Source organism: Aegilops tauschii, chromosome 3 (assembly GCF_002575655.3).
Source record: "Aegilops tauschii subsp. strangulata cultivar AL8/78 chromosome 3, Aet v6.0, whole genome shotgun sequence".
Taxonomy (NCBI): Eukaryota; Viridiplantae; Streptophyta; class Magnoliopsida; order Poales; family Poaceae; genus Aegilops; species Aegilops tauschii.
The window spans coordinates 616406108-616420803 of NC_053037.3; the positions used below are offsets into that span (position 1 = coordinate 616406108).

A 14696-nucleotide genomic window follows, 5' to 3' on the forward strand; every position below is an offset into this window, starting at 1 on the left:
GTGTGGAGATGGCCCAGGTAGCCGCAAACCGCACACCAGTCTGGCAGCCTTTCATATTTGACCCTAAAGATCTCCCTCTTCTTCTTCTTTACCAGGGATACAGCATTCTTCAGAGGTGCTTCTACGTTTATCCTCACGCGAACACGAACAAAATTGCCTTCAAAGTCTTGCGATTTGGGCTCAGCATAAACAAACTCACCAATAGTGGCCGCCAAAGACTTGATGGGGGGGGGGGGGGGGGTGAATAACCCTCCGGAAAATCGGGGATGTGCACCTAGATATCTCTAGCTTGTCGAGAGCAATGGTCGAGGGTTTAGTGAAGCCATCATAAGGTGCCAGCACCACAGCCTTCCCCTTGAACGTCCAGGGGCCTTCCTCCATGACCCTCTCCCAATCTCCAAGACACTGAAACTGCATGGTGTATATGTTCTCCTCCAAGGGACGAATCTTGACTTCGTTAGCGAGATCCCATGTGATTCTCATCTGGCGATAAAACCAATATTGGTTGTAGGTCTTGGGCGTATGGACTCAAGCGATCGCCATCCACCGTGTTGATTCCTCCGGTAGGTCTTGCTCATCCACAACCACATCCTGCAGGTTTTCTTCGCTCAAACCAAGTTCTTCCATCATGGCCTCCAACTCAGAAGAACCAGAGCCCAAAGCCGTCGCCGCCATGATTTCTCTTGCCCGTGAAAAGGAGTCCGCGGGCGGTGGTTCCCTAACCGATCTCACCCCACCCCCCGACCAGGAGCCAGAGGCCCTAGCCAAAGCGGCGTAGGAGATCGCAGGGGAGCGGAGTCTCAACGTTGGTGACGAGCGCCGCCGTCGCCTTCGAGAGGATAAGAAACCCTAACTAGAGGGGAGTACTTTTGTTAAAAAAAACCTCAAGGAATAGCGGAAGAAAATTTGGGCCTGCTTTCATTTAGGCCCAGCCTGGGTAAGGAACTAAGGATACGGTCTGTGAACCGAACCATGTGATCGCCGTCACAACGGTTCCACTCCTGATCGCCGATCAGACGCCGATGCCGCAGAAGAGGCGCCGCCGCCGCAGGAGGTCTCCTCGCGAAGGACCCTCCCGCCGGCGCCGCGGTGAAGAAGGCGCATCGTTGTCTGGATCCCTTGTCGAATCGGACAGCAGCAGCACGACATCCAGCGCGCCGCCGTCCGGATCCTTGGACGAGCCGCCGGTCGCCCGGCCGGCCCGCCAGTCCAGGTACCATGAGATCCTCGCCTCGCGCCTCGCCCGGCTGCAGTTACAAGCGGACGTCGCCGTCGCCGCCGCCGACAGCCCAAATCTTCCTCCGGATGAAATTGTCCAAGTCCTCACTCATTCTAGCTAATTTCTATGACGATGAGCTGCCGGCTGCCCTAGTAGAATATCAAGCCCACAGGTTCTTGAGCGAACCCCACGGACCAGATGTTGGAGATGGACATTTCGGAGAGGGCTCGGGCGATGATATCACTAGGGAGGAATTCGTCGAGTACTGCAGGAAGCTAAAGGCTCGCAGACCAGCTGAAATTGACGCCAAGACTGGACTGAATCAAGAGCAGTTGGACAGCCTCCTTGCCAAGTATAAACGTTATCGCTTCAAAGCTTACCTGGTTAGTCCCATATCACCTCACACCTATCTGTCTATCGGGATCAAGGATATACACCCTCTTATGTACCTTATTCGTCTGTCCATCGATCTGTGTAGTTGTTGTTAGGAAAGCCTGTCGAAGAGCTAGAAGAAGCTGCATTGGAATCCAAGTACCCTATGGAGCTTGCCATGGAGAATGAGTTCTTCTATCCTTGCCTTCATGATAGCACCTTTGGCTGGTATTTCGACTCCGACCTCTGTTTACTTGCAAACTTGAGCGACTACCAGCGGCTAGTCCTCCCTAACTGTGTAAGTATATGTGTATTCACAACTTTGAGTTGAGTGATGCATATACACTTAATCTGTGCTCATGCGGCCAGTAACCAATTTCTTCTTCTCTTCTTACCTTTGAATGGGTGACCACAAATATTTCTCCGACAGCTTGGATAGTTAATGAATCATGACTGCAATTTCTCATTGTTTTTATAGCTTGACTTTGTGTGAGTAACCTCTTTGTTCCAGAGGCCTGAGGTTCTTGCCCAAATGCAAAAATAAAATTATGAACGTCACATCTTCTGGAGATTAAACACAGTTGAAAATATGTGTGTTTGCAATAAATTATCAAAAATCTCATAAACTGTGCACTGTAGAAGAAACAGACAGAAGTATTATAACCTTTTTCTTAGAGAAAAGACACCGGCCGAGCCCGAGAAGAGCTCGAACCTAGCCCTACTTTTAATTAACCAATCCATCAACCGGCCAGGATTACAAGGGCACCACATTAGAGGGGAATCGAATGCAGAACAAAGCCGAAAGAAAGATACATGGCACAAGGCAGAATAACACAACGGCAGCACCATAGAGCCAAAGCACTAAGCAGCGATGCCGACGAGCAACACTACGTCCGCACCAACTACCCAACTAAGGACACGAAAGGAGGGCACCACCGTGCAAGTATCGAGTGCCGACTGTATCCACAGGACAAACTTGGGCAACACTTGAGTTGTCTCCCCCGTCACAAAGGGCCACTACTCTTTCAGCCAGGCTCGATGGGTGGCGCACCGGTGACCGGCAGAGTGGATCCCACAAGAACCCAACACAAGGTGACCAAGCTGCCACAGGAGAAACGGGATGAGAATACCCATGAACACGGATGACCAACCAAGCGAGCACCAACACCAGCGGCGGCAGAACGAAGCACCAAACGCGAGCTGTTGAATGAAGGCGCAGCACCACGAAGAAGACCAAAGAGGGCATCGAATTGCAATGGGTGAAGCCAAGCAGGATGCATCAAGAAGGCCATGCCACCATGCACCGCCACCACAGCACCATCATCCCCGCCACCAAGGGCAGTTCCCAGCCGCCACCTTCAAGGAGCACGACAACAGGGTGTCATCGACGCCTAGAACAGGGGAACACCAGCTTTCTCCATAGCTCTGGGAGGAGGCAGGAGGGAGAGGGTCCACCCAAAAGCCTCCAAGAAGGGAGTCGGCGCCAAAGGCGTCGACTTTCGGGAGGCTGCCCCGCCGGTCAGGGGTTTCCCACAGAACCTCGCCCACTCGCCAGATCCGCCAGGCCGGCACCAAGGGACGACACCAGGGGCCGGTGTCGGCATGGATCGGGGTAGATCGAAACGGGGCGGAGCTTCTTTATGGAGCAATGGCAGGCTGCGAGGAGCCTCCGCCACACCTTCGCACGCGACCTCCACGCCACCCGCGCGGCCGTGGGAGGCTGCCCACCAGTGCAACCCGTCGCACGAGCCGCACCGCGCCCACCAGTCGGGGCCGCCGCCCCGGCGAGCCGAGGCCCTCCAACCAAGAGGAGGCGCCAGATCCCCGCCACCACCATCATCGGGGCCGCGCCCCTGCGGCTCAGGGCCCCTCAGGCCGCAGCGGAGGGAAGGGAGAGGGAGGGGGGAATGCGGCGGCGGCGGAAGGGTTGCCCCCGAGTTGCCTCAGAGGAGGCGACCGGGGGGTGGGGGAGCAAGTCCTAAAAAAATCACAAGCGGTCCACATGCAGACAACTCCCAAATACGAGTACCATACTTTTTTTTTATGTGTAAACAGACTTTTGCCTGATATGCCGAGGCCCCATATATTTTGCATGTTACAATACTGTTTTTTTTTTTGGAATTTCTTGAAGTGCGAAAGTACTGTAACCAATAGTAGCCACACACATACTAAGAGCATTCCCAACCCTTATGCCCAGTGCTTGTTATTCTCAGGACAGCTGTGATATGCTGCTTCCCTTCCTTTCTGGTGCAGGGTGTGAATGAGTATGAATATGAAAGATGGAGTCAGTACAAAGCGTTTCATAACACCCCTGATGCTGATAGAGAGTATGTGCTGTACTGGGAAAAGATGGTCAAGGAAATGAAGGTATTCATGGTGAAATGATCAGCCAGTCCAAGTTAAAACTCTGCTCCGTAAAAAAGAAATTGGACTAACAACCTTCTGTTCTTAACAGTGGCTTGAAAATCATGTGCTTAAAGATTTTCTGGAGGTAGGCCTATATGACCTCTCAAAACCATGGAATGACAACTAATCTTACATACGCGTTGTAGCATCACAATAACTTCTCTGTTCTACTATTTAGTGGGAGCCAATGCGCCGTAAAGGTTTGTACCAATCAATTAAGATTGCCAATAGGTTCACCAACATTCATTTGGATCTAGCATGTCATGGTTTCGAGGTACGATTCCTTTGTCCCTTGCTCATTTAGATGGTCAGCTCTAGTAATGATTGTATTTAGCAATCGCAATCTTCCAATTAAATTTAGGAGTATGTATGGAGGACTAGCCTTTATCGTCTGTTTGTGGAAGGTCTTGACCGTGCCTTTCTTGAGATTTGGAAGCGGGTCAATCAGGCTCAGGTCAGCATTGTACATCAGAACTAATTAACAACCGTTTATAATTATTGACCGGGTTCGTCAATGCTTTCTAACCCTGTATATGCTTGGTGGTGGTGTTTTCTTCTTTGTTGGAAAACTTGTAGATGTGTTTCGGAGATGCTCTGCAGGATGTTTACAATGAGAATGTGGTTCCATCGCGCCAACATACTTTGAAGGCTGAGCTGGAGCGCTCCAGCGGGTTTTTGCAACTAGAGCGACAAGTAGGTTTTCTTTTTGTTCATAGGAGTTCTGTATGTGTTTTCATTGGTTAATTATCAGTATCTCTTACTATGCAAATGCTTTAATCATCTTTCCTTGCAGTTCCGCCGATGCACGGAAGGCATTAGTAAGGAAGTAAGTATAAGTATAGTATGGTGTGGTCTAGCATCCATTGGAACCTATTACTATATATATTTGATATATAATCACAGTGTGATGTCTCTCCTTGGTGTATATAGCTTCCTGATCGAAGAGTCCAGGAGTTGATTGCACAGGAAATTAATTACAAGGTACTCTCTTTGTCCCATAATATAAGAATGTTTCGGTATGAAGCGAGCGCTCCCGTCCCCGAGCTTCACTAGTAGAAAACAGGGCATTGGTTCGGCCCTCATAATACCATTAATCCCGGTTCGCTCACGAATCGGGACCAAAGAAGGCAACTGTCCCGGTTCGTGAGCCCAGGGGGCCGGCCGGGCCACGTGGGCCATTGGTCCCGGTTCATCTGGACCTTTTGGTCCCGGTTCCACGCACGAACCGAGACCAATGCGCCTCGCCCCTGGCCCATGACCATTAGTCCCGGTTTATGCCACAAACCGGGACTAAAGGGTTGGTCCTCGTTGCGGTCAGAGTTCAGTCCCACCTTGCCAACCGAAGGGCGCTCACACCGGTTTATAAGCCCGTCCCTCTCTGCCTTGTTGAGCTCCTCTCAAAGTGAAAATAGATGCCCTTATACAGGGAATTTGACCTAAATTCAGAGTAAATTTTTTTGAAATTCATAGAAATTTATTATGAATTTAGGTTGAATTCTCTCTATAGGTGCATCTATGCTCATTTTTTTATGTTGGGGTTGGCGATCTTTACAGACTTTTTATGTGTTGAATATGCACCATTCAAAATCAGTCTCTGCTTTGAATGGTTCATTTTGAACACACAAAAAGTCTGGAGTTCAAATAAGTTCAAGAAAATGAAATTCCTTTGTAACAGATGAGTTTTCGTCTGAAACCTTGATACTTCGAAAGAGATTGTCCATTTTGTTCACGAAGTGCATCCAGCTTTTGCCGTAACCCTCTCAACTTTTTAGCACATGTTATGTGGGTGAAATGATGATACCATGCCAACTTTCAACTTTTTCAGAGCTCATTTGTAGGGCTTTTCAATTTCAAGGTCATTTAGCTCAAAACAATCTGTCACTGCATGAAAAATAACAAATGAAGTCAGAAAGGGTTGAAAATTGATGATGTGGCTTTGAATGGTGCATTTTGAACACACAAAAAGTCTGGAGTTCAAATAAGTTCAAGAAAATGAAATCCCTTTGTAACAGATGAGTTTTCCTCCGAAACTCTAATACTTCAAAAGAGATTGTCCATTTTGTTCACGAAGTGCATCCAGCTTTTGCCGGGACCCTCTCAACTTTTTAGCACATGCTATGTGGGTGAAATGATGATACCATGCCAACTTTCAACCTTTTCAGAGTTCATTTGTAGGGTTTTTCAATTTCAGGTTCATTTGAAATGCTTTTCAATTTTAGGGTCTTATAGCTCAAAATAATTAGTAAATGCATGAAAAATAACAAATGAAGTCAGAAAGGATTGAAAAATGATGATGTGGCTTTGAATGGTGCATTTTGAACACACAAAAAGTCAGGAGTTCAAATAAGTTTTAAAAAATGAAATCCCTTTGTAACAGACGAGTTTCCGTATGAAATCCTGATACTTTGAAAGAGATTGTCCGTTTTGTACACGAAGTGCATCAAGTTTTTGCCGTAACCCTCTCAACTTTCTTGCACATGCTATGTGGATGAAATGATGATACCATGCCAACTTTCAACCTTTTCAGAGTTCATTTGAAATGCTTTTCAATTTTAGGGTCTTATAGCTCAAAATAATCAGTAAATGTATGAAAAATAGTGCATGAAAAATAATAAATAAAATAAATGAGTAACTAGAAACAAAATAATATAAATTTTATTAAAATATATAAGTGGAAACAAAATAAAATAAACTTTAATAAAATTTATGAAACTAAAATTAACAAAGTATTTTCTGTTCAAAACATTATAAGAAACCTCTAGTATTATTGAAACTAAAATTATATAAAATTGATGCAACTAAAATTATCGAAGTATTTTCTGTTCAAAATCATTAAAAGCAAAAAGAATTTTCATAAAGAACTTTTTTGTTAGAAACTTTAATAGCAAAAAAAAATTATCATAAAGTAAAATAAATAAGTAATTAGAAACAAAATAAAATAAAATAAATAAGTTTTTGTTGTAAGTAGAAACAAAACAAAATGAATAAAGCAAAAAAGAAAACAAAAAACAGGAGAAAAATAAAAAATATGCCACCTACTGGGGCACCACGGCATGAATACGACTAGAAACCCATCGATGGGCCAGGATTCAGGCCCGCAGAAGGCCCAGTAAGCCCATCAGGCATAGCAGTGACAATTAGGCCCGTAAGCCTGCAATGGAGAGGAGCTCGAGAGGGGTGCGGCAATGGGGCTTATAAACCACTGCGTGCCCCTCTCAACTCGCGAGGTGGGACTAAACTTTTGACGCGGGCGCAGCAGCACAAGGCCTTTGGTCCGGGTTGGTGGCACCAACCGAGACTAAAGGTGTGCATTGGTACCGGTTCGTGGCACTAACCGGTACCAATGCCCCCTCTTTAGTCCCGGTTGGTGACACCAACCGGGACCAAAGGCCGCCGCTTCCCGCCCTTTGGGCTGCTGAAAAGAGGCATTTGGTCCCGGTTGGTGGTTGGTGGCACCAACCGGGACTAAAGGTCGCATTCGTCTCGGTTGCTGTCACGAACCGGGACCAATGCTTCGTCTATATAACTAGCACTTGTGAATTTTTTCATTCAGTTCGTCTTCCCCGCCCCGACGACGCCGCCAGGCTGCCCCTCTGCGCCTCGCCGTCGCTGTCGTCGCCCTGCCTCCGACGCCGTCTCGCGCCGCCCAGACGCCGTCGCCGCCCCGCGCCCCCCTGCCTCCTCGTCGCCCGTCGCTGCGCCCCTCACCTCCGCACCCTGCCTCCTCGTCGCCCGTCGTCGCGCCCCTCACCGTCGCCGTCGCCGCCCCCTGCCTCCTCGTCGCCCGTGGCCGCGCCCCTCACCGTCGCCCCCATGCCCTGCCTCCTCGTCGATCGCCGTCCCCTTAGTGAGCTCATATGAATTTTCCTAATTTAGATGTGTAGTTAATTTAGATTTGTAGTTTAGATGTGTAGTTAATTGAGTTGTTGTAATTTGTTCATAAATGAATATGCAAAAGTTAGAATTTTTTCTGTTCATAGATTTTTTTGTGATATTATTGTTGAATATGCAAATGTTTGTGTGTTCATATATATGCAAAGAATATGTCAATTTTTTTCATAGAATGTTTATAATTTTTTTCTGTTGTAATTTTGTTCATAGAATTTTTATGATTTTTTTTCTGTTGTAATTTTGTTCATACAATAAGAAGAGAAAGTGTTTAATAGAATTAGTTAGAAAAATAATAGAACTAGTTAAACTAGTTTATTTTTAGTAAGTACTACTTTATTCTATTTATAGTAAGTGCTTAGTAGTTGAACTAGTTGATTTAATAAAACTAGTTTATTTTACTATAGAAGTAGTTTATTTTTAGCAAGAAAATTAATAGAACTAGTTTATTTTTTTAGTTAGAGCAATTATTCCCGCATCAATGTCGATGACGCCAATCCCGCATCCTCGTCGTCGACTCGGCGGAGGAGGCCGGCTTGATCAGAGGGGCCATGTCCGGGACTGCGCTCCGCCGGGCTGGTTTTGGGAGGTGCTACCTTCCAGGGGGCGTAGGTTGGTGAGGAGCCAGCCCGTCATTGACCCGATCCTTGTTTGGTGGCGGTCGCGTGGGCCAGTGATGGTGCCGAGGCTTCCGGACACCGCGGAGGTGGTACGTCGCCGTGTCAGCGAGGAGGACGAGCACGTCCGTCGCTACATGGTTGCGTTGGAGTGCAGGTTCGACAATACCTGGCAGGTTCTTCAGGGATCTCACTGGAGCTATGATCCTGTGATGGTTCCTTCTCTTTGGTATCCACCGCCCGCGCCGATACCCGTCGGGCGCTACGGTTCTAGCTGTACTAGCGATGCTATATGTATGATAGTATTCGAGGTGTATTAGTGATAATATTCGATGATGTACGGACGCATGGAGATGATGTATTTTTGCTTATAATTGAATGCATCCTAATTTGAATACTACTTTATTTTGTGATTTGATTTTGCTTATTGAATGCTCAAATTGGAAAACTACTCCTACTTTGAATGCTAAAATTGGAGAGCACTATGCAAGGCGTATGCATATGATTAGTTGATAGCTTATAGGGTTTTTGTTTTCGCAGAAATCTAGGAGCCCCCCTCCATCATCCCCGCCGTCGTCCCCGTCACCGACCCCCTCCGATCTCGAGGTGAGACCAGCCACGAACCGGTTTTAGAAAGATAATTAAACGATATTTCGGGTTGACTTTAAGTCTATTGAGTCTCCACCATATATGAGAGGACAAAGAATCTCGACTGTTGTCATGGGGGTAGCTTCTCCTTCGTTCCCGTGTGCTAGACAATTTGGTGTAATGCACTCGGGAACGAAAGGAAGGAGCTACCATCACCGACGGTCGCAAATATCTGAGAGGAATCAGTGAGGGAGAGTTCCACCATATATATATGAGAGGACGAAGAATCCCAACTGTTGTCGTGGGGGTCGCTTCTCCTTCATTCTCGTGTGCTAGACATTTTGGTGTAATGCACTCGGGGATGAAAGGAGGAGCGACCATCACCAACGGTCGAATGTATACACCACGTGAGCTGAGAGTTTTCAAGAAAAGACTCGACAAACCGATAGTCAACCCGTGATGAATAATAATGATCTAACTTAGGTTTTTTTAGTACATATATTTAAATGTAGACGTTTAATATTTGAATTATGAACATAGGAAATGTCGTACTCGGACGACGAAAGTCTCCCGGGGGAGTGCGACTGGTGCCACGACGACCGAGGTCTGTGCAACAGGCCTCACTTGGACGAAGATCGGCGCTTCAGTATTAAGCTGGAGGAGACCTTCGATGTTGAAACGGTACGCAACGACGACAAGTGTTATTTTTTTGTAATTAAGCACGACTTCAACTATTTCAACGTGTACTTTTCATCTTTTACAATTCGACTAGCTTATCCCATGCCATGCAAGACGCTACGTCTTGGAGAGGATGGGTTTTGAAGACCATGAAAGTATGGAAACAAAGAAAATTCACCTAAGGACCCATCATGATATAGATTTTAAAGTAAATCTGTATAATTCTGACAGCATAACCCATTTTGGTTGCAAAAATTGGGAAGCATTTTGCAAGATGTATGGTTTTGATGAGGGTATGCTTGTCACCATGGATCTTGGTGATCCTGACATCGAGCAAGACAATATGGACATTTGGGTCCTTGTTGATACGCCTCCAATTCTACCGCTATGTGAGTTTCTCAAACATAGTTATTAGCTAATTTATATTGTTCATTTCAAAATAGTTGACAGCTTATTTTCATTGATAGCTTATTTTGATTGTTCAAACAATGTGAGGAACATGGTAGACAGAACCTACTACACCGATGGCTCTGAGTTAACTTATAAGGAGAAAACTCATCTGGTCGGATTTTGTACTGATCTTGAGAATTACAATATCTATTGTAAAACCCCTCCACATTATGGTCAATACGTGCCACTAGTGCACGTGTTGAACTACGGTAACTAATATGGAGATACCCTGGTAAGATTTCTTACTATTACGACATCCGTGCTTCTTTTGCATACTTCTAAAACTAGTACATCATTGCTAATTATGAAGTTATTACTATGTTTTTCAATAGATAATCCCAGAGGATTGTGTGCCTCATTTGATGTATCAGAATGGTAGCCTTGATGTTTTGAACATACAACCAGGTCATCCTACGAATCTCAACTGTCCATGCCGGATTTCTAAAAGAAGTGGAGACATGAAAATCAAAGAATGGAAAAAATGTATGGACAGTCGCAAGGAGGTTCTTGGAAGCAAAAGGAAGCGAAGCGCAAAAATTGGAGACAGGATGATCTCCATTCTCCATAATGGAGAGTCGGGCTCTATATTGTTTTATGCTATTTTACCTTAAAGAGGGTATTTAGATACTACCTAATACTGATGATCATGTGCTAAGAACAATTAAGTAGGGTTGGTTCGATGACTATGAGGATGATAATTGTATGACTTGTTATTAATAACGAGTAGAAGTTGTATGATGATGATTGTATGACTTGTTATTAATAACGAGTAGAAGTTGTATGATGATGATTAGTAGGACTTGTTATTATGATGATGCATGATGCGGGCATGAAGAGTTATTATATATCAGTGGGTGAAATGAACATGGATTGGAACGAAGTGAAGGCAACAAGCACGTGGTGCATGTCGAAAGTAGTACTAATCCAAACTTGATCAAGTTAGGATTAATATTACTTTCAACATGCACCACATGTTGCCTTCACTTTAATCTAAGCCATGTTTAGGCATAGCAGTAGCGTTGGTAAATCAAGCACGAAAATAAGAGAGGACAGATCTCTCTGTTAGCTAGCTTACACACCCTAAATTACCCCCTAAACCCTCCCCCTTTCAAAAAAACAAAAACCCCAGCCACTGAAATGCTGACGCGTGGATGCCTTTTGGTCCCGGTTGGTGTCACGAACCAGGACCAAAGGCCCTCCTGCCTGGGCTGGCCGCAGCGGCCACGTGGAGGCCCATCTGTCCCGGTTCATGCAAGAACCGGGACTAAATGGCTAGGGCATTAGTAACAACCCTTTAGTCCCGGTTCAACAACCGGGACAAAAGGCCCTTACCAACCGGGACAGATGACCCTTTTTCTACTAGTCCCTCCTCCGCCTAGGGTTCCTGCGCTGCCGCAGGCGGCTCCCCCGCGCGGAGCCGCGGCCGCGGCCGGAGCCCACCGTCGCCGCGCACCTCTCCCGCTCCCCCGCCCCTCCCTCTTTCCCCGTACCCCCCGCGTCGCCTCCCCGGGCAAGCCGTCCGGGGGGCTCTTCCGTCGCTCCCCTCCAGGCTCTCTCCTCGCATCTCCGTCCTCCTGCCGCCGCCAGCGAGCGCCGTCGGGCCTCGGCCGCGTGGTGCTTGCGGCGGCGGGCCTTCCCTTCCCCGCGCGCGGCCCTAGATGCTCGGCCTGTGGGGGCTGGTGGCGGTGCTCCTCGGCTAGCGTCGGTGTGGCCCGTTGGCAGTGATGCCACGTGCCACGGTGGTGCTCGACGCGGCGGTGCGGCCGTTGGCCGTGGGGCGGCGCGGTGGCACTGGTGGCTGGCGGCGCCCGCCTAGCCCAGATCTGGGCCCATTTGGGTCCCATCTGGGTTTGGGTGGGCCGGTGGCTCGGTGTTCCGCGGCGTCATTTCCTGGTGATGTTATGGTGGCGGCGGTCTCGGGTGGTGAGGACTTCGTCGGTCGGCGAGTTGCAGCGTGGCGACAGGATTGTTCGGGTCCAAGTGGACCCAGCCGGGCCGTCGAGCCCCGGCAAGTCCTCGTCGCCGCGTCCGGTCGGCTCCGCTGCGGCGGTGGAGGTTGTACCCTCCCCCCGTCCGAGTTGTGCTCGCTCCCATGGCCGGGGTCTTCTTGCCCGAGCTAGGCCTCGTGTTGGCAACTCCAGTGAGGCGGCGGGGGTGTCCGGTAACCGTGGTGGCACAGGCTAGTGGGCGGCTGTTGTGGTGGTGCATCTCAAAGTGCCTCGGGTGATGGTGGTGGTTGTGGATCGGGAGAAATCCTTGTCGGCTTGTCCGGCACCGACGCGGTGACGCTTGCGGGTGCCATTGGACCCTCCTGAGGGGCGTCGGATATATCCCTTCCCCACCATCCCTCGCGTACCGGGGGAAACCCTGGAACTTGTTCGGGCAACAGCGGCGGCGGCGTCGCATTCCTTCTTGAAGGTGTTGCTTGGTGCGAGGCGCTTCGAGATGCTGGGAGCGCGGTGGCACTTCGTCGGATGGTGCAGTGGTCACCGGTCTTCCTTTCGTCGTTGATCTGCCGATGTCGGCATTCTTTCTCTTTCATTTTCTTTTGTTTTCTTTTGGGCTTATCTGTGCCGCGGCCCCAGCATGCTGGATGTATCGGAGGTTTGCTTTATAATATAAAGCGGGGGGAAAACCCTTTTTCGTAATATAAGAATGTTTCTTTAACATGTATAATATAAGAGCGTTTTTGACACTAGGGAGTAGGTTGTATAGATATTAGTAGGCGAAAAACAAAATTGTCCCCCCAACAGGTTTTGTATATAACTAGCAAAAAGGCCCGTACGTTGCAACGGGAGAAAAAATACCACACGCTCTTAATTTACAAAAGTGGTCTATAGTCTGAGAATTTGTAGCTACGGCCCAAACAAAGTGGTCTTACCTATAAAAGTGCAGTTTAAGATTCTACAGGTGTTCTATTTCAACACGGCTTGCATGTAGATTTAATATGTACAAAGAAACGGGCAAGTGAGGGCAGGCCCGGCGCAGTGGTGAAGTACTCCCCACTTGTACCAAGAGGTCCTAAGTTCGAACCAGCCTCTCTGCATTGCACTTTGCAGGGGTAAGACTAGGTTCCTATAATCCCTCCCCAGACCCCACCTTGTGTGGGAGCTTCTATGCACTGGGTCTGTCCTTTTAAAGAAACGGGAAAGTGGTCATGCATTTATTCATGTCATGTTCGGACTAAAACTATTTATTTCTTTTATTAGTAGGTATAGATGTAGATATAGAGGAGTCAGAAGGAAGTTTTTGCCGTGATTTGCCCCTTGGGGTTAATCAGTGTAAATCCTAGAGAATCATGTAACTAAGGATATACATTTATTGATGTAATCGTAGATTGATCCTAATAGGATCCTGTGTATCACAATGTAACCTTGGCGATCAAGCATCGTCCAGTATATATACATGGCAATGCCCAAGGGGCAAATCACGGAAAAACCTTCCTTCTGACTTGGTAATCAGAGCAAAAGATCCAATCTGCCTACCATGACCGGCACCACCCCTGCTCCCCTCTCCGGCACTGCCGGCGCTCTCACCTCCCTCAACGCCGGCACCATGGTCGCCAGTTCCTCCTCCGCTGCCCCGATCTCGGTCACCTCCCTTGGTAACCTGATCACGCTGCGCCTCACGCGGGACAACTTCTTGCTGTGGACAACTTCCTGCTGTGGAAAACTTCCTGCTGCACCTGAGTTTTCCACAGCAGGAAGTTGTCCCGCGTGAGGCGCAGCGTGATCAGGTTACCAAGGGAGGTGACCGAGATCGGGGCAGCGGAGGAGGAACTGGCGACCATGGTGCCGGCGTCGAGGGAGGTGAGAGCGCTGGCAGTATGGAGAGGGGAGCAGGGGTGGTGTCGGTCATGGTAGGTAGATTGGATCTTTTGCTCTGATTACCAAGTCAGAAGGAAGGTTTTGCCATGATTTGCCCTTGGGCATTGCCATGTATATATACTGGACGATGCTTGATTGCCAAGGTTACATTGTGATACACATGATCCTATTAGGATCAATCTATGATTACATCAATAAATGAATATCCTTAGTTCAATGATTATCTAGGATTTACACTGATTAACAAGAGGTATAGATATAGATATAGATATAGATAATAGCTCATTCTTTTCCAATTTCAGCGTGCGCTGCCAAAGACGTATGCACAGTACGCCAGGAAGAAGCTCCAGGTTGCAGAACTCTTGGGAATCATTCCCAGGGCCGAGATAGCAGCGTAGCTAGCTGTGTTTGTTGCTGGCGTCCGAGGTGATCTTTTGGCATTAGATGCCCATGTACATGTGGGCTTATATATATGACGTACCCTTTGAGCAAATTGTTCATATGTTACCCAGTGTATTAAAATGTGCCTTGAGATCCGCCACGATATGGTTCGTACTATGGAATTGTGGGATGGGATCTTTTATTATTAAAGAAAAAACTTTGGGTCACTGTATTCATCAATAATAAACAGGTCATTGACATGGATAGAAA

The 14696-nt window shown here is 47.6% G+C and overlaps 1 protein-coding gene across 1 annotated transcript; it reads left to right on the plus strand.

The window, feature by feature from the left end:
- The first annotated feature begins 3623 nt into the window (after positions 1–3623).
- Positions 3624–4827, plus strand: LOC109768693 (uncharacterized). Its single transcript, XM_073495787.1, has 6 exons — positions 3624–3958; positions 4047–4082; positions 4176–4271; positions 4359–4451; positions 4598–4668; positions 4791–4827. Exons 1-6 carry the CDS (start codon positions 3941–3943, stop codon positions 4825–4827), a joined length of 351 nt encoding a protein of 116 aa, XP_073351888.1. The 5' UTR covers positions 3624–3940.
- Positions 4828–14696: the final 9869 nt, after the last annotated feature.